The 27,390-nt window shown below is 33.9% G+C and overlaps 1 protein-coding gene across 4 annotated transcripts in view; it reads right to left on the reverse strand.

Annotated features, from left to right (window-relative positions):
• Positions 1–27,390, reverse strand: part of ASCC3 (activating signal cointegrator 1 complex subunit 3) — a 283,273-nt gene that overhangs the window by 49,576 nt on the left and 206,307 nt on the right. For 3 of the 4 annotated variants that reach the window (XM_050709555.1, XM_035561717.1, XM_035561718.2), the window contains exons 23-34: positions 26,382–26,480; positions 25,740–25,908; positions 23,622–23,842; positions 22,113–22,198; positions 20,419–20,585; positions 20,074–20,219; positions 19,846–19,966; positions 17,667–17,809; positions 7,340–7,477; positions 7,118–7,238; positions 3,554–3,686; positions 784–909 (exon numbers count right to left, since the gene is read on the reverse strand). In XM_050709555.1, the coding sequence (XP_050565512.1) occupies positions 784–909; positions 3,554–3,686; positions 7,118–7,238; positions 7,340–7,477; positions 17,667–17,809; positions 19,846–19,966; positions 20,074–20,219; positions 20,419–20,585; positions 22,113–22,198; positions 23,622–23,842; positions 25,740–25,908; positions 26,382–26,480 (1,670 nt within the window). The remainder of the gene's footprint in view (positions 1–783; positions 910–3,553; positions 3,687–7,117; positions 7,239–7,339; positions 7,478–17,666; positions 17,810–19,845; positions 19,967–20,073; positions 20,220–20,418; positions 20,586–22,112; positions 22,199–23,621; positions 23,843–25,739; positions 25,909–26,381; positions 26,481–27,390) is intronic. The other variant, XM_035561719.2, reaches the window with a different exon arrangement.

The raw sequence follows: 27,390 nt of genomic DNA on the forward strand, positions 1-27,390 counted from the left end.
ACCTGCAGGCTCCAGCAGCAGTTGCCTGTAAGGAACTCAGCTGAAAATTCACCCAAATGTTACGGACATTAAAATGATTGAAGAAATATGACATGCTGCAGTACATCAAGAAATATTTAGTGCTACAAATGCCTAATTCTTTATTTGCCACATTATTTTGGTGGGTGAATGATCACATGACACACAAAATACCATTTGCGCAAAACAGCATTGTGGCAAAGGCAGCCTACGTTGCTGGAACAGCTCAGTATGGTCTGCATACCAGCTGGAGCTAGGCAGGATGATAACAATCATTGAAAATATTGCACACATGGTTTCACCAGGATCCCCTAATGAAAGTAAACTTTATCATAGAGAAACAGCTGATAGCTATTCTCTTATTTATTAGGAAAATTCAAATCTTCATAGATTTTCTATAGAAGACTGGGCATAACATATCAATGTGGTGGCTAAAAAGAAGTAACACATTATAAATGCAATACCTAAAGGAATGTGATAATCTGGAGTTTTATTTTAGGGATGCTGATGTACCCTTCTCAATAATGCGATTTTATAGTTGTTACTAAATTGTAACGTAAGTTATCTGCCAAGAAATCCATTTATATTTAGAGAAAAATTATTAAAAAAATGTGCACACAAGTTTTATTCCATGTGTGGGCCAGTAATGCTCCTACACTGGAGACTGCTAAGTATTGTAGGCTCCAACAGCAGCAGGATCACCTTTGGATCAACTCTACCCTCAAGCTACCTTTAGGTTAAATTGCTTTTGTATTTTATACTCACGTTGGGTTCATTATAAGTCGACGGAAGAAGTAAGTCCAGGTGATATAATCCATTGCATCCTGCTTAGAAGTAATGGTTCCAGCAGCAATTTCAGCATTCAAGTGGTCAGCCAGCACATCTAACAAGCTGAAGAACAGGAAACAAGAGGACTTTGCTGACTTTACAATCACAAAGACAGGTAATATATTTTGTAGAATTGTGTATTAAATGGTTTATTACTTTTAATCTGAAAATATTATATATTTATTTTCCGGTAAAAGAGAAGAGGGGAAGAAGAGGGGATGTAATTGCAAGGTCAGTCATCTTCTTTACATGGTATTGGTATGAAGCTCAAATTATTTTTTGATTGGACCAAGAATGCACACGTTTAAGTCATTTATGGAATGTATTCAGATGGAGCTACTAAGTGGTAACTTCTGAATACTGTATGTTGACCATATGATCATGCTGGTTTAATCCAATAGAGAATCATATGGAAAGACAAACAGGAAATGAAACAGTGGCAATAGCTTAGCTAATACTTGACAAATACTTGAGGGGCTATTAAAATTACATCAAAACTGCTTCCCCCAGATTTTTCCTCATCTTCATCCAATATAGGGAGAGAAAAAAAAAAGCTACTTTTACCCACAAAGGTCTAAACTCTGAAACACAGAAGAACAAAAGCAGTGTAAAATGATTTTTACAGACTAAAATACTGTTTAGTTTCACTAATGGAACAAAGACTTCCACTTGGCTACCTAATGACATCATGCCTAGCTGCAGTTCAGTCAGGGAATGGCAAATATCCTTAAAGATTAGCCTAATTTTTCCTGTATCATAATCCTTTTACTTTTCCTATTTTTCCCTTATTGATAAAAGTAAACAATAATTTGGTATGAGTAACTGTTATACTGCTCTATACCACTGGTTGCAGAGTTCTGAAGGCAAAGAAGCAGCTGTTCTACCTAGACTGTCCAACAGAAATTGGATTGATTATTCAATAGCTATTACTGAATTATTATTTATTATTCCATAACAAAAATCGCTTTCTCTTTTGCTTCTAATGTGCCATGTTTCAGACCCATGATCGGTGAGAGCACAAGGCCTGTCTGTCATTTGAGTTGTGCACTCAAGTCTAATGCATAGACAATCCTTTTTTAGAAAAATCTGTAATTAAAAAAATCTGAGGTTTAATTTTAAAAATTGGAAGTACTACACAAAGCTGATAAATCTGCTCTTTGGTAGAACAAGATGAGAAAGCATTCTAAAAATAAAATTCCTACAAAAGAACCCAAATTTCTCTTTGAAGCTATGAAGGCTCTTACTTCAAATATCTTTGATCATAAAAGACCACAACAACTCTAAATTAATCAGATCACAACCTACAAAGAACTTATCAAGATCACCATTAACATGTGAATCTTCATGTGAAAGTTCATCAAATATTTTTTGTTTATAGTGAAAGATGGAATATATTAAACTGTTGATATAAATAAATATATACACAAAATGAGTTACTAGAAACATGCAATATTTATAGTATTAAAAATGGGAACAAGTTGTGATTAGTACTGTGATACTGAAGATATAATTTCTTTATCTAGAAACAATGGATTTCCTAGTTCATGTTTCCTTCCTGGCGTGGCGCACCAGGCACGAACCTATGGACAACACTATCAGTCTAGATATATCACCAGCATTTTAATCATGCTGCCCTTTTGACTTACTAGCTATCATTTCAAAGATGTTCAACACCTTAGACTTTTGTACTAAGTGCAATTATATGTTAAAAAAAAAAAAAAGAAAAATAAGAAGCATGGCTTCCTAAGGAAATGAAATAATGTGTTGCCACAGTCTTTGTAAAAAAAACTGTATTAGTCTGCCTATGCAGCCCTGAAACTAACCTTCAAATACACCAGTCCATTTCAACTACTTTTCACAGGTGGATAGCACTCTCAAGTTCCTGCAAATTTCCTGACCGCTCAGAGGTCCAATTAGTGTTCATGTAGAGCGACAAAGTTTCTATAGGAGAACAATACTGTGAATTCTTCATTACTCAGAAAAGCTTTCATTAATGCTTATGCTTTATTAGATATCTGAGAATTTCTCCATGCATATATAGTAGACTGAGGTAATTGATTTTGCTTCTTGTTGAACAACTATTATAAATATCAAAAACAAGGCACAAGTTACATTATGCTGGACAGAAAACTCTGTATCAACTAAGTTCAGAGAGAGTGCAGAAAGGTGGTGTTTCTATTTTTTCTGACAACAACCTTGCAGTTTTGAAGTGAAAGATGGTTTGAATGGGTATTAGTAATCACTTATACCAGTCAGATTTCTTTTTGAACTAGTGAGATTTTAAAGAATGTGAAATATCCACAATAGTTCAAGTTTTCTAGCTAAAAAGTGCTAGAAACTCTCATTTTTTTTTTCCCTATTAGGAATTTGTCATAGAATTTCAGAGAGGGTTGTGAATATCACATACAGTTGCCCTACACACTTGCCTAGAAGAACAGTTTGTGCTCTCATTCCAGTGTCTGATACAATCAAAAGCAGAGAAGCGTTTGTAAAATTATTTGGCAACGGACTGAAGAGCTCAACAGTGCTTCAAGACTCATGGAAGAAAGAATTTTTCTGGATAGACAACTTTTAAAAAAATGAATTTCCTCTAGGACTTCAATATTTAGGATATACTCTGCACAGGAATTTTGTTTCACTTTTCTGTATCCCTCATTTGTAGTATTGTTGATAGTTTGATTAGCTTTTCAGATTGCTTTTACTTTACCTGGATTCCACTGGGAAAGGTTCATAAAGGAATTTTTTGTAGAAGTCTTTCTTAATATCGTGAACTAGAATTACAGCTTTGCCTTGGTCATCAAACTGTGGTCTGCCTGCACGTCCCATCATCTGAAGTACATCTGCCAAAGAGACAATAATGCATAAAATAAATGCATTAAAAAAAAAAAGTATTTATTTCTATGTAATGTGTAATAGTTTTTTTTTTTTTAATATTTCTTTGGCCTCATATGCCCTATTGATTTTTGACTTTTTTTTTCCTATCTCAGGAAAATTTATGATGAACTTATTTGTGGCGGAGACTATCATCTGCATACTTGAAGACCACCCACTGCAATAGTAACCAAGCCTACACCTAATATAAATATATAAATTCCCCCTTCTCTCCCTCCACTCGGCATGCATCTTTTGTTTGTTATCATGAAATTAAAGATGACAGTGAGTAAAAGAACTCATGAAGCCTACAGGGGTAACTGTATATCACTTCCTAATCTTCAAGTACTTGACTTCACAATAATAGGTGTTCCTTGCATAAGACTCTCCTATATATATTTTCCTAGGTTTTTAATAATTTAGAGGGGAAAAAAAAGGTAAAGGTAATTATAATTACTAAGAGCTATGATTTTTGCCATTCAAACTTCAAGACAAGTGCTATTTGCTACTAGCACTGGAGTAGAGAAGGTTTCCTATCATATGTTTTCCCTATATCAGATCATGATATACAAATTTAAAAGCAGATAAAGCTCACATCTACTATACCTATACATTATTACTTGCAAATACAAGTTAGTCAGTGATTTCTAGAAACACTGAAAATACAAGTCTGTACAGAACATGCTCAACTTGCTACCTGACAACCAAGATATGTACACTTATCATCTATCTGTTTGTCTTCTCATAATCTGAGAAGCGCATCAGTATAGGTTGTTCTTTGTCTCTCCCATCTGAGATCTGATTCCTTTTTGGTGCCTCCAGCATCTATTTAAGTTTGAAGAAACAAATGATATTAGTTCAAAAGTAAGTTTTAAATATTTATTTTTGAAACTTTTTATTTATTTATTTATTTTTGTATTCTCTGAGTTCTATCATACCTACAGAGTATGTGGTTTGCAGTACCTGGCATTTTGAAAAATGGTTTCTTTGACCTCAGAAGCAAAGTAAGCTTTTTGGCCCAATGGTCAGCAGGGTATTATTGTTAAGGAAGGCCAAGACAGAATGTTTAGAATGTGATACAGCAATGGACAATGATAAGAGAAACAGTCCAGTGACAATAAACAGAAGTTTTCAGTAACATACTTGTGTACACACGAGCTACGTAAACACCAGTGTTTTTTATCAGTTTATTCATTTTGCTAATTTAAGATTGACGTGAAGTGTAAAATGAAATTAGTTTGAAAATGATAGGTGTGTATACAGGGGGGTGATGAAACATTATCTTGCTATTCTAATATGGTGATTTAAATTGTACATAATAACATATAGGAAAGGGATTTACTATGGATATGATTTTTGCCAAATATTCTGCTAAATAATTATCCAAAACCAGTATTTTCTCTACTGACTATATGCTGCTTGGATGCTTTTAATCACTTAACTAAACTCCTGATATGTTAAATGTGATCCAACTGGATGAGTAAACGTCTGGTCACTGAGAGAAAGACCTCCCCAGAACCTCCGATTTCACTGAAAGAAGCATTTTTACTTATTTCAAAATTACTGAACACTCCACAATGATTCATTCTGCCCTCAGCTGCTTACTTGGAGCCAAATGCATCCCTGGCACACAAAAGTAACTTCTGCAGGGAAAAAGCAAGTTATACCATGGCGGAATAGTGAAGGCAGCATTAAAGACAGTATTGTGAAAATTTGGAAATATTTCCAAAAGAAACACATTAAATTTTCACTTAATTGCTGCTGAAGAATTGTATTACCTATCCACAGAACTTCCAGAAACATGAATATTCTCTAGAAAGTTAAAAATATTCTAAATAAACCATACTACATTTCTTCATAAAATAAGGAATCTGCATTTTCTGTTGCAGTGCAGAGAACGAAACCTAAATCATAGATGGTAGTATTCCCCTCTGTTCACACCCCCAGGAAGTCTTATTTAAAATTCAAGAACCAAACAACCCTTAATATCCAAGACACCTGAATTCAAACAGGCAATAAAGAGTATAAGCTTCTCCTAATGCCTTTGTGAGTACTTGTACTATGGATTTCTAAAATAGCATAGTAAGGCCTCAATGTTTATTGAGTTTCTGATTTCTTTTGAACATATTATTTACCCTATTACTTCTTTCTGACAGTCCCACAGATTCAACATAAAATCTAAAATATCAGCTGGTTTCTTTCCTCATCACTCTTCCCCGTTCACTAATAAAGTCAGTAGTCACTGTTCTTCCAGTTGGGACGAGCAAAATGCTACTTCTCTGCAGTGACTGTTTATACTAGGTTTATACTAGCCGGTCTGTCACAAAATGCAAGTGTGTATGGCAAAGCTCCCGGGTCATACCAGAATCTTTGAACAAGAGAGCTGGTCTGGAAATTTATCCCAAATTTCCAGCAGAGCACTAACCACTAAATTAACCTCCATGATGGGTTACTTGGAGAAATAACCCCTGTATTATTTTCAGTTTGAGCTTTTCTCATTAGTAAGTTTCTCTTACTATAAAAAGACAGTGCGTGACTTAAAGGATGCAAGATCTCTATTTACATTACAAATTACATTTATTTGTCCTTAGATGTATACATCTCTGGCATACTGCAGGATCATTTAATAATAAACTTCCTCTTGTGAAAATAGAAAGAGAAAACAGAACAGGAAACCTGGAATAAATTTAGCTTGTCCTCATTCTTCAAGCTTAGTACCCATCCAGACAGATATTCTCCCTGCCTAAACTTTGAAAGAAGTTCTTCCATGGTTCACTTTCTTAAGCTCATTGGAAGAACTACAGAGCAGTTTAAGAAAAGTAGAAATTACTGGAGGTAGGAAGCAATAAAAGTCTATATCAAACCAGAAATTCAAATATTTTATTAAGCTGATTATTTTTGAAATAACACTTATTTGAAGTATCTCTTATATCACTAAAGATGCTATACTAGTTAGAGTTTTTGTTTACTGTCAAGTGATGACATATACATTTTATGCTCTCATATATGTGTGATACAACTTTTGCACTTCAAACCACTAAAATCTGTTTCTATTTAAAAAAAGGTTTCAAAAAATTGTGTGAAAGATTCCTTTTGTCCAAATTACTAGGAAGATAAATGACTTCATATTGTACCTTTAATTGCCTAACATCTACTTTGAGCAATGTGCATTAAAGGAACTTAGAAAAAAAAAGATTTACAAAACTGAAACATTTTTAAATCATGTAAAATCTTAAGAGTTCTCCTACAACTTGCATTAAACAAAGAAACCCTTCTCAGCAATCCTAGCTTCTACCTAATTTAGGTATTCTCATTGGTTAGTTACAAAATAATTCAGATCATTTGCATATGTTTGAAATATATTTCAGCATATGAGTATTTCCATAATTTATTTGAGTACCTGTAATGGGATAATCCACGTAACGCCTTGTTTTTCCATCATAGTATTCTGTTCCTTTAACAATTACTAAATGAGCTGGAAAATTTACACCCCAAGCTAATGTGCTTGTGGCAATAAGAACCTAAAACAGAAAGAAAGATTAATGAGGTACACGTAACAAAAAGCCAACTTTTAAAATTCCATGTAAAACACATTACGGCTGGATTCAAAGAACAAATGTACCTGGATTTTGCAGTTCACAAACAATTCTTCCACAGTTTTCCTGTCTCTCTCATGCAGACCCGCATGGTGCATGCCTATTCCAAAAGCAAGTGTCAGCTTCAGGTTTGAGTCTCTAACTGTCACTATAATGTCATTCATCTGTAACAGAGTAAATAGTTACATATTTTAAAACAGATTACTCAGAATTTTTTAAACTTTTAGGGTTGTTATTTCATTTTTTATATCAAGGATAATTTGCTCAACTGTTCACACAGACAGGAAAACAGGGTCTTCATTCTTTGAAAAGTCTGCTTTCACTCTAAAAAATCAAATACTATATTAAGGGTGGGGGGAATACAAAACTACATGACTATATAGACACACTAAGTAGCATAGATAAGGAAATGAAAATGCTGAAAATATCTTGACAGTGCTGGCAAATGCTGTGTATTCTGCTCTGTGTTAGTTTAATGCAATTCCTCATATCAAAAGGGTTAGACCTGGTATAAAAATATAGCAAATCCCTGCAACCAGTAACAAAACAGTCATGAAAAATAAATTTGACTCACCAATGCCTATGAAAAGATAGACACAGTTCTACAATCTGATAATTCTGCAATTATTAACTATCAATAAAGTTTTTGATTTACATGCTGTAATCCAAATTCTTTTGATTTTTTTTTTTGAGTTAGATTGTAATTTATAGACTCAAACCCTGTAGTGAAATCCAACATACAGTAAATGTCTCCATTTGAACTTTTTAGAAGGACAAAAAGTTAATTTTTATTACTATTACAATTCAAATCTATGACTATTTGGAATCCTTTTAACTACCCTCTACATTTCTTGCCTAAGTTTTCATGTAGTAAGTTCCATAATAAGCTCATTTATTTCTGCAGACTACCTCTGTGAAAAAGCCCGTCACTAATAACGAACAAAAGCTTTGCAACTTCTTTATCCTGCTTGGTGATTTGCTCCTCAATATTCTTTCTATCGTTGAATTCCTACGGCCATTTGTTATTATATGTGATTTTATTATAATATAGCCAGAAACTTTCAAACCTCATCTCTTATTAGTGGTTTCCTGGTGCCACCAGCAGTGGCATAATGATATTGCATACTTAAGGGCAGCATCGCTCACAGTTAACCTAGGAGGTATAGCCACGCTTAAAGAACAAAAGAGTAGTGCAAAATGAATTACTCATGATAACTGGAGAACTCAGACTGAATATTTAGTCTCATCCCAGACTGAGTACCTCGAAGTACTGGGAAATGGTATTTGTATGACTGCAATGATAACATCATTCCCACTTCGAACTCTGAGGTGTTGCACTTCTGATGCTCAAAATTGTAACTTTCTCCAAACGTTTCCAGGCTTTTATAATTCTCAGACCTTAATGTTTCTACAATTACTTATGTATCTAAACCCAACTAATATATGTCATTACTATTATCAAAAAATCCTCAGTACAAAAAATCCAGGGAGTATAATAGCCTATATTCAGGATTTAAAAAAATCCAATATAGATTTTGTAAATCAATCAATTTTTGTCAGGAAGAACAAATTATAAAGCAGTTTAAAAACTCTGTTTGTTGTAGTAATATTGATTAATTGAACCAGGAATGACAGAAGTAACAGAGAACCCGATTTTCAAAAATATTATTCAAGTTTTGGCTTGGTCCAATCAATTTGAAGTACCTAATGGAAGCCCCTAAACTTAATTTTCTCTCATAATGCAGCTGCCTGGATGTTCCTGGCACTATCTTATATTATGGGACATGGTAAGTTTGTTGCATAAACTAAGCTGACTTGTATAAAAGGGACGCATACAGCAGGGAAGAGTGAAAGGGACTATAAAACACTGAAAGGAAAGGAAGCAGGAAGAAAAAAGCAATGAACTGAGAAGTGAAAAGGGGATATCTGTTTAGGAAAGGGAAACAAGAAGAGGGGCAGATAAGCAGAAGAGAGAGAAAAGAACTGAATGAAAGGAGGATATGTTAAAGGATAAAGTTTATCTATCTAGATACAATCAGCAAACCTTTGATTTCTCTAGTCAACATGTAGACATGTGACTGTAGTGTAGACAACATGAATTATGACCCATCTTAAAGATTTCTTCTAAGACAAAAAAAAATAACTGGATAAAATGAGAATCAGTGCACTGCTTTCTCTACAATTATGACCATCAACTATAGTAGTAACTATAGTCATAGTATAGCAAGTAGCATATGTATATATATATATGGTAAGTATAGTCATAATAGCAACCACAGTTTACTGTGGTTTTATGAAGTGGTACTAGCACAGTGCTTAGATAGACACTAAGAAATATTAGTTTTATGTATACATTTGACATACAGGGAAGTCAGATGAAAAAGTGGAAAAAAGCACCAGGAAGCATTAGGAGAAAATAAAAAAATATAAATGCATTTACAATTTACTTAATTTCTGCCTTCAAAAATTGACAAAGGATATTAGATTGTTGAATTAGTTTTTCTTCTCCTCAGCAAGTATTACCTTATGATAGTCATGTCTTTCATGTGAGAGAACAAGCCAGTTCCAATGACATTTATTTAATTATTCATGAGCAGAATTTGATATTGGGAAAATAATGAATCTAAACTCCCTTTTCCTCTAGAAAATACAGCCATCAAATTAGCTGATTTGGATTGGTCTATAGCAATTAGACTGCTCCTTCAGCACATGCAGTTTTTACAGTGTTAGTTCTTTTCAGTACAGAACCTGGGCTAAACCTTTTTGTCATGTAGTGTCTAGCATATAACATCCTAAATTCTCACTGCTGGGAATTTATTCAAAGATGTTCTTCTTGCTTTTACAATCAGCAGTGGTTATTTTTTTTTCCCTCTGACTTGTATTACAGCGGTGGCCTGTGGTGCTGTTAGCCATACCTGCAAAGCAGTGTAATTTACCACAGGAAAACTAAAGAACCCTTAGCAGGAGAGCTGGCGCATGTACTACTATCCTGTCACTTTAGCAGCAGGGAATCCCAGGCATTTTTAGCTGACCCTTTACTTTCACATAAATCAATGTAATAAACACAACTATTTTACCCATAGGCACAACCCAAGGCTTAAATTTCTCATGAAAATTTATTTAAAAATATAACCTCCTTATGTCAATTTAGTTTTAAGAATATTATCACTTTCTATTAAGAAATGCTGACATAATTAATAGTTTGATTAACCAGAAATAGACACACCATTGCAACTAAAAATCAAGACTACAATTTCTACAGTTTTAACTTTATTACTATTTATCTTTTCTGAAAAAAACTGTGCTGTAAACTCGCAAAAGGTCAAAGATATATTTTAAGTACAGAAAGTATTTAAAAAATAACATATGGAAATATACATGGGACTGACATTAAAACAAAACAAAAGAAATTAAAAGAAAAAAAAAGGAAAAAAATCTATTAACATTTGATTCAGGGAACCTAGTGCAAGGGGGAATTTTCCCTGGACTCTAAGACTTCCAGGACTGGGTCCACTCGGAGAAGCTTTTGCTATTTTTCACATATCTCCTGATGAACAAACAAAAATCCCTCCCATGCTTTCCTCTAACATGAGGTTGATTAGGATTACACCTTTTAATTAAAAACCTATAAAAACAAACAAACGTTTACTGTAAATTATCACAAAATATTTATTATAAAAAATAGTCTATTTTGATCTTGTATATTCTAATCACTGAACAAGCTAGATTTTTCTCAAACTAGTAAGTAGTCATTTTCTTTGTTCCTGCACATATGTAAACTGTTGAACCATTTACTTTAAGCTAATAGAACTTTTTTATATTTTAAATTTATTATACTTAAAAAGCTTTTGTAGAAAGATAGGATTCCATTTAAGTAGATACATTACCCTGTGCCTGAAATACATTCCAGTCAGAGTATAATTCAGCAAGTTGATGACAATGCTGGCTCCAAAAGAAAGGAGGAGACCAGATTGGACAAGAATGAGCTAACAGATTGTGCAGCCCAATTCTGTCCCTTTGAGTGTGATATATTGTTTCAAGATGCTAAAAACCCATACTTTCTCAAAGCATATCTGTTGTGCTGGTTTTCCCATTTTCACAGAATCCTCATTATTAGTACTCTGTACTCTTTTCAAAGCACGTCAGACTCAGACCATATGCCACTGAATAATGCTTATCAATTGTCTAAAATGCCCAATAGAAGAAAGATGTGCCAAACAAAAGAATCGTGAAAGTTATGAAGTCTTTTACAAAAATAATTACATATTTCACATCTGCTACAGATGTTAAGTGAAATAAAAACATCTCCTTGTTATAACTAAATGTTAATTTTTTATGACACTTTTGTGTCATAAAAACAACATCTTGTAGAAGGAAGTTGAACTTCTATAATGAGTGTAACACTTAGAAATCATACTTCAGTACCTTCTTGATCTTTAAAGACAAGAAAAAAAGTCATCTAAAAAAATTAAAATTTGACTTGCCTTCATACTCCAGAACTCTCCCACACAAAATAAAATGCTCAGAACACCTCAGATAAGATTATTTAAAAAATACTTTACAAAATTCTTTAAACAATTGAGATATATTATTAAAGCCTATATACTTAACACTAACAATCTAATTTAAAAGCCAGCAAGATACCTAATCATAACACAGACCAGATTCTTCTATTCCAGTTTTATAGCACTGCATTACTTCAGAACAATAACATTGAGATAATAGGTTATTTGATTTAAAGGTTAGAGAAGGAAGACTCATCTTTCATCTTTCCAACAATTCTTTTTTTTCCCTCCAGCAATACAAAACACAACTTTATGGTAAAATTTAAGTCACTTTCAGACATAAGTCTATGCATATTTCCACATACTGTAGAAACATACACACAAACACACACACAATTAATGCACATATGATTATACAAACACTCACATCTCTACAATCTTGAGATCAGTATGAGCCTGATTCATTCTTTCGCAGTCAATGAACGCCCTTCATCCAAGTGTCCTTGCATTCAATGGGAGCTGGATATTGCCCGGTATGGATGCTATTGAATATTACAGTAGGTATGTTTGTGCTAAAGGATTTTAGTTATTTCTAGAGGTCTCATAAAGAACAGTCTTAACAAGATGCAGATGGTAAAATGATGCACACAGCAGAATGCAGAAATCACTGTGGTTAAAGTTAAAACTGTATACATGGGTACATTTCTGATATTTGCAGTGTAAGAGAAGAAAAAAAATCCAAGTATCTCGCCAGGAAATAAATTTCCTTAAAAACAAACAAACAAGAAAACACTTTGCTTGTTTGCTGGTGAAAACTGCATTCTATCCTCAAACAATAAACAATAAATACTACTTTGTACTTCTGTTTTAGGTAAAATACAAAAAAAAAAAGTAAAAACATCAGAGAAAAATAAATACATTGAAAACTTGATTCTAATACACTCTGCTGTACAAAGATTGCAACATCTACCACCACCACAAATATAGATGCAATTTCTTAAAGAGAAGAGCTTGTTCCTCTTTAGTCAGCTCCTAATGCAGAGCAGTGTAGATCTTACACAAACTTACCATCACATACTGGTGGCACTGTCTTTTCTAAAAGGATAATCTAAGCTGTTGTTCCTTTTAACAAGTTAAGTAATGGGTCACGAGCTTGAACATGATAATCTTGGCTGGCAGCTCAAAATTAGAATTTAAGCTAGTAATTGAGTACTTACAAACCATCTCATGATTATACAGAAAAGCAGGGTGAACATAAAGTTTTCTTTTTTTTCATTGGCATCTGCTGGCGCACACATATTGTCGTGGTTGAACAATAAAAGAAATGAAGAATTACTCAATTTACAGGGGCAGTCTTTCTCCTTGAGACATACTGCCTATTCACATTTCTGTCATGATGCACCTGTGCCTCAGAAGTAATAACTAGGACAATCTTTAATGAGTGATGTCTTACTGAAGAGCCCTTGCTCTATCACAGACAGTCAACAAATGGCAAGGAAGGCAGCTTCAACTGCTTCTTCACTCCTTGGTGAAAAACAAACTGTGTTGGGACTGAAAACACTAAGAGGGATAGAAAGCTGGTTTTGGAATGCGTATGGACAATCTACTTTACCAAAAAAAAAAAAAAAAAAAAGGAGAGAAAAAAAGCAACCAGCCTCTAAGGCTCTAAGGTAACCATTCTTTCTTCTTCAAGAGAATGCTCACTCCAGTCCTACTTTGGGCAAACTCTGAAGTAGTCCCGGTTAAATCCCACAGAACTGATTGCTGCAGCAGGACTACCACATGTGCTATGCATAGCAATTGGCAAATGTAGGGATGAGTTTTGAAGAATCAACTACAAACCTCAGCAAGCAGAATATTTCAAAACATTTTTGTAGGTTATCTTGCTCAGACTAAACAAGATATGAGGTATGCAGGTGAACATTTCTTCATGAAAATCATGCACACAGCCTGAAACTTATTTGGATAGAATCTATTAAACAGATCAAACTATTTCTGTGCAACAACAGGTCCAGTAGAACAGGGTAAATAATCAGTACTAGAAACAACAAGCTTCCTCAAGTACTGTCCAGTCTTCTCAAGACCGACTTGTCTCAACCTTCTGAACAGCTTTCCACTTCCTGAATACTGTGGGAACATGGGTATGAGCCGGAAACTGTACATCAGATATGAAATTCAGGGACAGTATCCAGGAAGGATCATCTCCAAAACTAAATGGAGTTGCTGGTAATATATATTTTCAGCAGATGAAAGTAGATCAAAACTCCTTTTCAACTATAATTCAGTTGCAACTCTTACACCACTGATGAGGGAAAGAAAACCTGTGATTCCCCCACGATGCAGGTATGCCGCTGTCTGCTTTGGTGGCAATGGATGAAAGGTTGTTCCTGTATGTGAAAACCTGTGACTCCCCCACAATGCAGGTATGCTGCTGTCTGCTTTGGTGGCAATGAATGAAAGGTTGTTCCTGTATGTTATTTATACATACAGATAGATATTCCAGAAGCTTCATAGAAGTTCATGTCCTTTGAGATACAACTGATTGTAATATTGGCTGAATTTGATACTTGGAGCTGGGTGGCAGAGGTGGTGGTAGATTTGCCTGTGACCTGAGAGGACTGGGAAGAGAACTAATCTGGAGTTTTGTGAATAGGAGCCTTCACATACTGCAAATAAAAGCCTGGTTTGGAGCTACCACTGCAGGGGGAAACTTGACAAACTACAGGATCTACAAAGATGATGAGGAAAGCTAAGATGATAAACACGTACCGAAGATCTAGTATTGGCTTCTCTCCCCCATTCCAACCCCCCAACAAACCCTGAATCCCTCTGTTACCATGACAGAAAAGTTGCCATGCTGGGTAACAGAAGAATTGCTTTCAGTGGCTGTAGGGATCTGTGTCTACCACACTACCAGTCTTCCAGATGTTATTATGGATGGCACTGCTTATAGCATTTTAAGTAGTCTTTTGAAGTCTACCCACTGGGAAGCTAACATAAACATAGAATAACATTTGGCCATTTACACGATTAAATGAAACTAACCTATGAGTTCTTGAAAGAATCTTACATCAGTTAAAATTAATATTGTACAAATAAAGATGAATGAAAAAAGTGCCAAGGCCACCCATAAAGCTTGTAAACTTTGCGAACACCCATTCATGAAAAAAAAATCTTATTTCTCAACATATTTCACAATTAACAATTACTAATATTTTGAAAATTAAGTCATTTGTCCCTAAGTCCCCCTTAAGGAACATTGGTCATAAAGAAATGAATGTGAAAAACCGTTAGGCTTCAAAAATGATTTAAAGACAACAAAAATTTATTTTTATCTAACTGGTCCATTTTTATCTTATATGGACTTGAGAAACACTGTGAGTATGTGAACAAGTGTTTAGGTTGGGAACTGCCTACTGTAAAGTAGATAATCATAGTTCGAATATGAGAAAATACTTCTTTATTTTGAGGGTGACAGAGCACTGGAACGGGTTGCCCAGAAAGGCTCTTTTTCTAGAGAGATTCAAAATCTGCCGGGATGCCATCCTGTGCAACGTGCTTCAGGTGACCCTGCTTGGCAGGGAGGTTGGATCAGATGATCTCTGGAGGCTCCTTCCAACCTCGACCATTCTGTGAATTTTGCCTATTTCACCTAATCCAAGCTTGACTTTAATATAAACTGAAGTTAGAATATTTAAATAAAAAATACTATGGATAAAGAAGTAAGCAGTACATGCACTAGGTATGTAGCACTACTGTAACTTTGTCCCTTGCTTTAATGTCAAATGAAACTCAGGTTAATCTTGCTCATTTAAAACAGAAATCTACAAACTGGTCCCCTGATTACCTAAAGAAGTGTCCACCTGAACTTGTAGGTACTTCAGACACAATTGTGCTATACATAATAGTGGTCAGATATAACAATTGTGGACATAATCCTCAGTCTTTTATATTTACACAATCAGAAATGAGTAACTTGGTAAATATCTTTGTTATGCGCCAAACATTCAGATTACTAATTCAAATATAAATCATATGCTAATGTTATCAGACTAATAAATGCAAAGTCTGTCTGTCCTTGTCATCTTGTCTTTCAAAATCTTCAGAGGTATATTCTGAAACAGACAAAAATACCTAGGCTCTGACAGGGTCAATGATCAGAAGACCCAAATTCAAAGATTCTTAACAGAAAACATTTCTCTAGCAAGTCTCTAATTCTTAAATGAAGAAGCTTCAGCTACTGTTCTTTTCAGGACAGTAAGGGCTCATATGACATGTGCAAGCTATTCAGATTAATGCAAGTCATTTAGAGCAAGCTGCATGTTGCATATTCTAATTGTAGGTGAGATCACTACAGTAAACTAGTGTAAGTTACTAGAGAACTCTACTAGGCAATTTTTATATGAATTGTTTCTGTTATGCTCAAGAAAACAAGTTAAATGGAGGTTGCACACTTAGGGAAGCAGCATAAGATTAAGATATGTTTCAGTACTAGCAGTTTGTCAGCCAAGACATCCATTTGCTCTTGTAAAATCCGCCCAAGAGGGAGGATACAAATGTTATGCTATATCTCATAGAAAAATCTCACTTTTTTTTTTTCCTCAAAGAGCAAACAAAGTCAAGCATTCTTCTCATCTAGAAATCTATAGTTTTTGGCATGTAATTTTTGGTATACATATATACATTTCATGTAACTGTTAAATACAAGGTTTTGACCTTATGTTTATTAGCCATGCATTTTGCTGTATCTTGGCCCCATATTATCACAAATTCCTGTGCAGAAGGTCTACAACCATTAGAGAAAGCTAATTTCCAAAATCTAGGAAATCTGAACAATAATTAGAATTGTTTTGAAGCAATGACGTACTATAATCAGTACCATTAGTCCAGAAGTGAATAAATAGTTCTGTATTCAGAGCAGGTGCAGAAAAAAGTACAATAAAATCTAGTATACATTTTGCCGAATACAGATAAAACAGAATATTGAATGGTTGTTTATTATTTGATTTGTTTTTTCCAATAAATGAAAGAAGGATTGTTTGGAGAAACAATACAAGAAGATGTAATTAAAGATTATATTGCATAAAAAAGAAAAAGAATTAAAATCCTACCTCCTGCATTACTTAACATCTGAGTGTTTGAATTTGTAATGTTAACATTCTTATAATAAAGATAATGGCAGAAGCTATCTTACATTTTTATAACATTAATTTATTTCACTGATACCATTCCTAAGTGGTTGGTTCTACAGCATTTGTACATGTGTATATGTACATATCTATATATACACGTATACATATATATGAATGTAGATGATAGATATATGTATATATGTACATACATATATACAATATATATATTTATATGCAGTAGCACAGACAGAGTTATCTTATGAGGAGGATGATTTTGCTCCTAGAACACTGAAATAGATTTGGTTTAAATTTCAGCTCAACAGCTACACGCCACCGACTTCCGGCTGTAAACTATAGAGAACAGTAGTCTTCTTTCCTTCATTCTTTGTCTTATCTTTTTATCAAAGACTTCTACCATGTGATATATGCTATCTGGGATGATGGAAATACCATTAATAACAGATATGCATGAAAAATAAAAGAAATCGCTTTCTAAAGATCAGATCTTGAAAAGATGCTTATATAGTCTTAATGCTATATAAGCTTACTACTCAATATTTAACACTAGTTTTAATACATTTTTGAAATTTAGCATATGAATAGCTGTTTCAAGATCTACCCCCAAATCACTCTTTGTTTTTTAATGTATTGTATTTTCAAATAGACATCAATAAAATAGAAGCAAATTAAAAATAATTCAGGTAAAATTATTCTACCTCTCTTTCATCCATCTTCAGCCATTGTTTGGGATCATCCTCAGTAGCTAGGAAAGCAATCAGATCTAAGGCAGTAAGCCTTGTCTGACGTCTGGATGACACGAAAATAAGAACAGGCTTGGCTGGAGAATGGCTCCGGATAGCTGTTGAGAAAAACGAAACTTTAGGACTGGGACCTTTAGTGACAAAAAAACAGAATTTCTCTTTGTAATACCTACACAGCTGATATACTTCTCTGCAGCTGATATACAGCTGAAGGTATCCACTCTGTTCTGACAGACAGATACAAGTGAGATCAGCTCATACCATCTCTGAATCAAAAATCATGTAACTGCTTAGCTGAATCTGAGCTAATTTGCCCTGCTATTTCAGTGATCATTGTAATCTAAAGATTTAAAAGAAGAAAATAGAAAAAAAAAACAGAAAAAAAAAGGAAAAAAGAAAACAAAACAAAAAACAGAAGCTGGACAAACTTCCTTCCTTTAAAGCTTGTGTATTTCTCTATCTCAACCTAATAAGTATGTTATGTTTTCTAACCTATTAGGATATGTTTTCTCAGGCTAAGTGCCATTGAGGCCCGAAACTTGCTTTTTCTGCCTGATCCTGTGCACAGACCGCATAAATTCATGTCTGCATGCAAAATATCACTTCAATCTACCAAAAAAAAGGTGTAAATGGCAGAGAGTGACCTTTGAAAAGCTGCTGTGAAAGGTGGGCATAATGGTACAAAGAAACTTTGTTTCCGCTGTTTACTTATCAGTTTGATATATTTGAACCAATTATGTTTTTGAACTTCCTACAAAAACATTTTCTTGCTCTGTCCATGTTTGAAAAATTTCAGGTTGCAGAATTTTTTTTTTAATGATCTCAGGAATAAGAATTGCAATGGAAATGTTAAAATAATCTTGACTACATCAGGTCAAACAAGTGAGGAAAAAGCCCTCAAATCATGTCTACAGTTTTTTTTTTTTTTAACATCAACAAGCACTAGAACTATAAACAGTACTAGAAGTATGAAAAGTTGTATGTACTTTGGATACACTCTCTCAGTCTCTTATACAAAATCAGTTTCTGTTTTCTCATGTAATCCTTATTCTACCAATTAATTTTATGCATTGTTAATTTCTGAGAACCATTTCATATCCACTATCACATATTATTCCCAGATCATGGATACTACCCTGAATGAGCTCCTGCATATACACACACCATACAGTTGTGAAATTATTGAAATAGGATCATTCATGTGTATTTATACCTTACAACTATATATGCCAATACATCTATATATTTTCAAACCCCAGCATCTAATGAATTTCTGTTGCTTCTGGAACAGGTGTGGCATAACAGCCCAGGACAGATTTATTGTTCATTAGTGTTTTTGTACAATGCTCTTGTGGAGGTGTAAATAATCTGAGCTGTCAAGATTGGTCTCTAGTCCACAATCAATACTTTGCTTCTGTCATAAGGATAATTAAAGCAGCTAAAAAGTCACCTCGCAAATGTCACCTCACAATCAACAGCAGTTCACATCACAAAATTTATACCGGAGGTTATTTTTAATTGATATAATAAATATTCCTTATGTAACCCAAACAAAACATGTTCCAATAAAATATTAGAGTTTTTCTTAAATCTATCCTGCATGCCAGTTTTGTTGAGAATAAAAAATTGAAAACAGAAGCATATCTGGATGCACTACAAATTTTGAATTTTATGGCTATTGCTTTGAAACTAGAATTACGTGAGGTTAGTCTGACTTACAACTTCTGTTCACAATTTTTTAATGCTTACATTCAGCGGTACATATGAAAATACCTCAGCAGATTAATAATATGAATGGTTTTATTACTTTCTAAATTTCAAATATTTTTACACAAATGTTTCTTTATGGTGTCAAACACTAAAAGAAAACACATTTTACTTCCCCTTCATTAGCACTAATTTTATTCTTCTGTTCTAAATACACTACATTCCCCTGGTATATGTTGCATTTGCAGCACACTTTATGTTTCAGACAAATAGCTTTGGGTCATTAGCAGAAGCAGATTCTCCCTATACATGCCAAGAGTACATACAGTAACACATGTTGTAAATGTGCTGCAAATGTTCTGTGTAAAGTGCTCAGAGACTTTATTTCTGTTACATAAAGAAGTAAAAGGTCTGGGAGCTTGCTTACCCTGGAATGCAGGTTTGTTCATGCTAGCCATGCGAGGACAGTAATGTTGGCCAGGGAAGCCCTGAATGTGTACCTCCAGAGGAACTGGACGTACTGAAGGTCGGAAGTTGAACAGACCCATCTAAAAGAAAACATTTTTACAAGTTTAATCTTGAATTACCTTCTAAATTGCTATTTTGCTTTTCTGCAGCACAAATACATATCCATCTTCTGAAACGTTTTTCATACCTGATTAATATTTAGCCAGTCGGCAAGATCCCTGGCATTTGCTAATGCAGTGGATAAGCCAACTACTCTTACAGGCTTCTCTGTGTGAGATGAGATGAAGTTTGTTCGAGACACAATGACTTCCAGTACTGGGCCTCTCTCATCCCCTGGTAAATGTGAAATCCATTGAAAAACAGAGAAAAATAAAAAGTTCAGGTGTAAAAATAGTATTTTCAGGTCATAAGTACAAGCACAGTTTCAGGTCAAAAGTATTTTCAGATCCTAAGTACAAGCACAGTTCTTCAAATTTAGCTACAATTCTGATTACAAAAAAAAAAAAAAAAAGAAAAAGAAAACCATGCTCACCTAGCAGATGGATTTCGTCTATGATAAGAATGGAAACTTTCTGAACATAGCTTCTGTTCTGCCAGCTTCTGCTGACACCATCCCACTTTTCTGGGGTAGTAACAATCAGGTCAGCTTGGGCAATAGCTCTCATATCAGGAGTCACATCTCCTGTCAACTCCACAACCCTGTAATCAAGATAGGTGTTTTATCAGACTACATAAAACTGTCTTTTTGATGCTTTAGAACACCTTAATGTTCAAACATTAACTCTTAAACTTAAACTCGTAAACGAGAGAAGAAACAAAATTAAACAAAGTTAGTTTACTGTTTCTGGTCAGGATTCTAACAGGATTTTCAAAGCTGTTTTTAGTTAACAAACCTGTCCCTGTTTTTCTAGCAAATACCACGTTAATACCGAATACCATTCCTTTGCAATACTATATAAAAGGAAGAAGGTGAATATGAGTCCAAAACCATCTATGACTCCTTTTTCAAAATGAAGATCATACAGGAATATTAGTATGATATAATGTGAATGATAACATCCTGTTATAGCCAGCATAAAAGTTTTCTAAGGCAACTAAGTTGCTGCTTGCTGTTCCATATAGGTCTTTGGTTTGAACAAGTCTGGATTATAGCATATCTGCATTTGTTGGTAAAGTTCCATTAAGAGTAGAACTGAAATTATCTTGGAGCCATTTCTGGGAAAGATTAGCCAAGTTTTTCTAACTGTTTACCTTATAATCCTTTCAATTTCCACAAACACTGAGATGATCCATCATTTTAGACTGAATATAATGGATTTTTGACATTTTTACGATACACCTAATAAAAATTCATCAAAGTAATGTGTATCTTCTATTCAACATTTAAGTCACAAATATTGGAGTCAGTCTCAAAAAGAAAATATTACCTGAAAATATTTTAAAATGATGAGGTAAATAATTTATCCTCACACACCATTAAAACAACAACAACAACAATAAAATAAAAAAGAGATATTGCCAGTTAACAAGTCACTGCTATGTTAATAGCAGAAATCTCAATGGTAATTTTGTGTACACAGGGTAGTACACCCTTTTATTAAAATCTCTGGTGTGCTCTAAGCTTTAACTTACAAAAAAGCTATATATAGGTGAGTGGAAGGTGAGTGCATCCTATGGATACAATTTTTAACTCACAAAACTATAACTTTAGAAAGCATCAACATGACTGATACACATTATATGTCATAAAGTAATGGCTAAACTCCAGCACCTGAGAAGATCAGCACGAAATTCATGAGGCCAAAGAATACAATTATATTCTGTATTTTATATAAGAAAGACAATACACGAATACTGGTATATAGTTCATGCAACTTCTGTGAGATCTTTCATAGCTGAGACTTCTAATGAATGTTTATTTTGAATTGCAGTTTAAATTTCCAAAGACACTGCAGACAGAAATCTGAGCTTCATATTTGTTATACTGGCAAGTAATGAGAATGAAAATAGGTGGATATCAAAGTGTATCCCTTTTTTACTTTTGATTTTGCTTTTACTACAATGACTACTGATAGCATTTTTTTTTTTTAACTTTTAGAAATTTGAAGGACAATATACAAGCAAAATCTATTTTGAAATACTCAAAGGTATTCTGTAGATTTTATTCATACTTGATGAGCTGTTCTTTTGCTTCTCATTTCTCTGATTAGGTAAGGAGAAACATACTTTTTACCAAGTTTTTCTTCAATCCTAACTTTCCAGTCCTCAATTCTCTCACGAACGAGTGCTTTTAATGGCGCAATATACACTGCCTGAAAAAAAAAAGTTACAAAATCAGATATTAAACAAGATATTTTTATTCAATTGTATTGATATGAAAAAAATATTTTATACTTATGAGATTTAACTTTCTCATTATGTGTAAAATGATTAAGGTATGAGTTCCTTAAATGACATATAACAGGATTATATTTTAAACACCTGAAACAACACCTGAAAATATTGCTTTGTTTCTTCATTAGCAAGCAAATAAATTAAGAAACAAAAACTAATTTCTAGAAATGGAAGTATTTATTACATCATTTAATATGAAAACCCACTTATATACATAAGGACATATTTGTCGGGACTATAAAATCAGGAAACCTACATTCTAGAACAGAAAAAAAATCAGAATTTCCAGCAAGTAATATCTTACCTGATTTTTAGATACATTGTTTAATTATTTAAACATTAAAAGTTAAATTATAAAGCTGATTATTCTGAGTAAATTATCATACTATTTCTCTCAAAGAAGCTCACCCTGCAGGGGGGAATACTCTAACATAAATTTATTTACAGATTTATGGTTAAATATTTTGAACTTTTAAGGTCTGTTGTTTGAACATGAAGAAACTAATATATGAAGAATTTACATACATTAATAAAGCCAGACTTTTGGCTTTATTAAAGCAAACAAACAAACAAATATATATATATATATATATATATACACACTCATTTAACAATTGGCAATGTTGTAAGTCTAATACATAAACTTAAGATGTATCTGAGTCTTGCTTACCACAGCCTGGCATAACAAATTACAAGAAGATACTAAAATTTCAGAGATGAATAAGTGATTTACATACATGATTTTTGTTAATTTCAAAGGTTATTCTTTGGTTAAATCTTACAGTCAGATATAAATATCTTTTCCAAAGACTTAAGGCTAAAATGTGGGTACCTAAGACAAGATGTCTGACTTAAGGTACAGCCATATGTTCACTTTGAAAACAAAATCCCAAAAGTTGAAATGCTCAGCTTTTAGGCACTTTGTTTTAAGAAATAAAACACAGGGACAAGGTGGAAGAGAAAATTGGCTCGTTGCAATTAATTGCAATTTATTTGTTTAAATAAGGGAGAGACCGGGCTAGTTGTATTGACATGGAGGGGAACTAATAGCTGTAAAACAGTACTACTGCTAGTAGAAGATTAAAGTCTAAGCAAAAAGAACTTAGGAAATGCAAGTTAAGTATGGAAAAGGAAAACCAATGTCTTTATGGCAAGTTTTCAGATTTAACTCTAGTTGCACACTGATTAATATATAAAGTTGAAATAAAAGCATAAGCATTTTATATCCCGACAGGTATTAATTGGAGAAAGCAAAATTCAGTTTGCCATAGTCTTCCTAGGCTTTTGGACTGCTGAAAACATACCTACACTAAATGATTCTTGTAAATCTATTTTACAAACCTTTGATGTGGGATACTTGTTAAAAACTCTAAAGATGGCTAATTCAGCAGCAACAGTCTTTCCAGAACCTGTAGGTGCTCCAAGAAGAACATTACAGTCTGTGTGATAAAGTGTATGAAATATCTGGGTCTGGATAGGATTGAAGTGTGTGAACTTGTAGAGGACTTCATATTCTCGATGTCCTAAGGCTGTGACAGGCAAAGGCTGAAGATCTAGAAGCTCTACAAACACAAGATAATCATGAGTGCACAACAACAAATGCCATCCTATAACATAGTCAGTCTATTATGAAGGTAAAGATATTAACCGATACTTCAGTGGAAAACTTAGACTGGAAATGGCTTTACCTAACATCTCATATGACATAGAACCCCCATTGGGACATTGTTAATTTCAATGAGGAATAATGAAAAATTGATTTTATAGCTCTAAGTATTTCTTGAAGTACTGTAGTTAATATTCCGACAGCTGTGAAACCAGCCACTTGCATAAATTAATCTTTTTCTTAAAACTGCTTGCTTTCTTCCAGTTGTATTAAGTTCTAAACTCACTGTATTAGACTACATGTATATGTCCAGCTTCTTATGATAATAGAATGTAGAGTTGGACTACAGCAGTCTGTATATTTCAAGAAAAAAAATCCATCTAGTTAAGTTTCTAAATTGATGGAGTAATACAAATCAGAGGAATACAACTAAATTTTGCATCTAATCCTTAAAATATGTAATTAAAGATATAATCTCAATAAATAAACAAACAGCCTTTCAGTATATGATTCTCTGTATAACTTGAGGGCATCTGCTATCCAAACAATTAGAGACTGTGGAATCTGGGAGATGATATATATAACCAGATTGGATTTGGAATTCTACCAAATTAAGGAGACTGCAGTGATTCTGCTATGCAGATGCTTGCTTTGAAGTTGGTCAGTGTTTTTTTTTCTTTTTTTTTTCTTTTTTTTTTTTTTTTTTTAGTGGCTGGAGGTCTCATTGTCTTTTCAGGGTGCTTCACATTAAGGTATGATATGGGAGTCATAAAATCTACCGAGGCAATGATGCCTAATATTCTTCACGTGCTTTTCCCTGATACCTTATGGCTGTTTTATCATTCCCACTAAAACTGATTTCTTGGGTTCTGCTGAGGAGAAAGAAGGTTTTCTGCCTAGCAGGGCCTCTATGTACTTCACTGTTGAGTGGGAACCAGATGGGAATTGAAATCAATTACCATAAATCCTAGAGGCTCCATAACTGGTGATGTGTAAATATCTTTCTGTTTCTTCTGAATAGTAGTCAGTGATCAGTCAATTAGATAAAAAGGTTACACATGCTTTTCCAGACAGCGTAGGTACAGTATAACAATAGCTAAACACTTCACAAACACATGTGAATTTATGCATGCCAAAGGACAACATCGTATGAGAACTGAGTATTTCTGAAGGCACTCACTTCACAGACTGCTAGATGAGCCAAATGTAATTACAGTGGAAAGGTTTTACAATGACATCAGGCACAATGAATGTATAAAGCAATTTATGTATCCAGAAAAAAAGAATCAAAACACAAACATATGCTTCTGTGCCAAGTGTTAAAAAGGAGGGGGAGGGGAAGGCCATGGCTTGAATGAGTTGAAATTAGATGTTCAGCACTGTAACAATGCTTGCAACGAGGCATTCATTTTAGAAAAAGTAGTAAAATGTTGCATATCTTCAAAATTTTAACTGTTCTTTTCTTTGCTGAATACCACTTATAACACAACCATCCACTCTAAGATTATTTTGAACCAGTCCAGAAGAAATGCAATGCTAAGATAAGACATATTGTAATGCAGCCCAGTTTTATATAATATTTTCAATTTTCCTATGGTTTATAGTGAGCCTGGAGTAGCAAAAAAAGCCGGTATCACATTGAGCTAAAATAAGCTGCTTTTTATTCAGGATTTTAAAATTTTAGAGAGCTTTAAAGTTAATGAAAAATGGTATCAATAATACAAATATATGAGAAAATGAAATACCATATACTTTTCTCTTACAAAAAATGCGTTAGAGATTTGTTGCATTATCATAAGGAAAATCAATACAAACAAGATGAATTGAAACAAAATGATCACATTTGAAATTACCTGTGTGGGGTGGATGCCTCTCTGGAAGAATCAAGTGTTGAAAATTTATGATGCACACAGCTTCTGCTCCTAACCATCTATCGGACACAGCTCGAATGTAATATTGAGAAGGCAGAGGTTCAAAAATTGGGATTGTGAACACCACTAGTTGAGGTTCTTTAGTAATGACCTAATGCAAACATTGTGTAGGAATAATTACTGGACAGACAAACCAGTAACTTGAAAAATCATACAGTTTGCCTCACTTTCATAATCATTACTAACACAAAGCAATGAAGTATGTGTGCAACTCCAAATGCAAGATATTCACATCCATTAAATATTTCACCATTGGCAGTGGATTTTGCTTCCATTAACTTCAAGGTACAAATAAGACTAATTCTTCATCTTTAACAGACAAAACTGTTACAGTCTTTCCATTTTAATCTGGAAAAAAAATGTCCCACCAAACGAGGAAGAGAAAAAGGGACATCTGAGATTAGGAAACATCTTTGTGAAAGTCCAGGCTTAAAACAAACATCTGAAACTAAAAGCTGTGCTGCTGCTTTTCAAATCTGATTAGCTCAAAATTCTGTTTGGCCTTAAAACTTTCCATCTCACTAACTTTACTTTTGTCTTGTTATGAGATTCTGAATCCATTACCTGCTTTTTTTGAATGATGAAGTATTCTGAATGATAAATGTGATCATTAGTAGGGTCTTCTACCCAAATCCACCAGGGCTCTCCCACAGTGCCATGTACCTTTAAGAGTAGAAAAGATAGCTTTATTATAGTTGTAATGAGGTTCCCAAGATTTGACAGGTGTATCAGGTATAGTTCCAAATGATCTAGGCTTACAAAGGAACACAGAAATGAGAGATAAGAGCAATATAACACTTCTAATTAATTTGTCTGCTTAAAGACCATATTGCATTAAGAGTTTGCCTAATGTGTATATAATATAAATGGGCACAATATAAAAGCAACTGAAACTAGTTAGTGCCTCAGCTGTCTATAAATAGACCAAACTGCCAGACTTCCCTTCAGGGTTGTAAAAAAGGATGCCTTCTTTTTCCTCCTTGTACTTCTGTCTGTTGATTCTGTGTACAGAAAAATTGACTTTTGCTGTCAGTCAGAAACATTCTCATAGTAAAAATCGGACTGCATTCTAACATTCCTCTCTCTTTGCCCTCTCTTCTAGAAAAAGATTCAGAACACTGTAGTTTGATCCACTCACTGCTATAGGTTAAGTGAGAAGAACATAGACAGAGCTGGCTCTTCATGAATTCCATGCCATATGTTAATACTTTATTCCATCCTAGATTTTAGCTTACTTTGTTGTGTACCTGTAGTCTTAATGAGTTATTTTGTAGTGCCAGCCACAAATGGTAGCTATTTGGAATACTCAGTCAAGAATTTTTGTTTCTTTGCCAGAATCAATTACTCATGTTCCAGTGTGCCAATTTTACTTAAATATCTATCTAGGAAAAGGAGAAAAGTGCATAGTAAAGTAGTATGGAATTCATACTATTAAATGAGCTTATATTACTGATGTTTCTGATGAGGAAGGTATAAAAACAATGTGAAGGTGAAAAAATGTTGGAAGATGTAAGGAAGGCTATGAAGTTCAAAGCTCAGAATTTTTGTTATCAATGGTAAGAGCACCTTTGAA

The sequence above is a fragment of the Cygnus atratus genome, chromosome 3 (genome assembly GCF_013377495.2).
Source record: "Cygnus atratus isolate AKBS03 ecotype Queensland, Australia chromosome 3, CAtr_DNAZoo_HiC_assembly, whole genome shotgun sequence".
Lineage (NCBI taxonomy): Eukaryota > Metazoa > Chordata > Aves > Anseriformes > Anatidae > Cygnus > Cygnus atratus.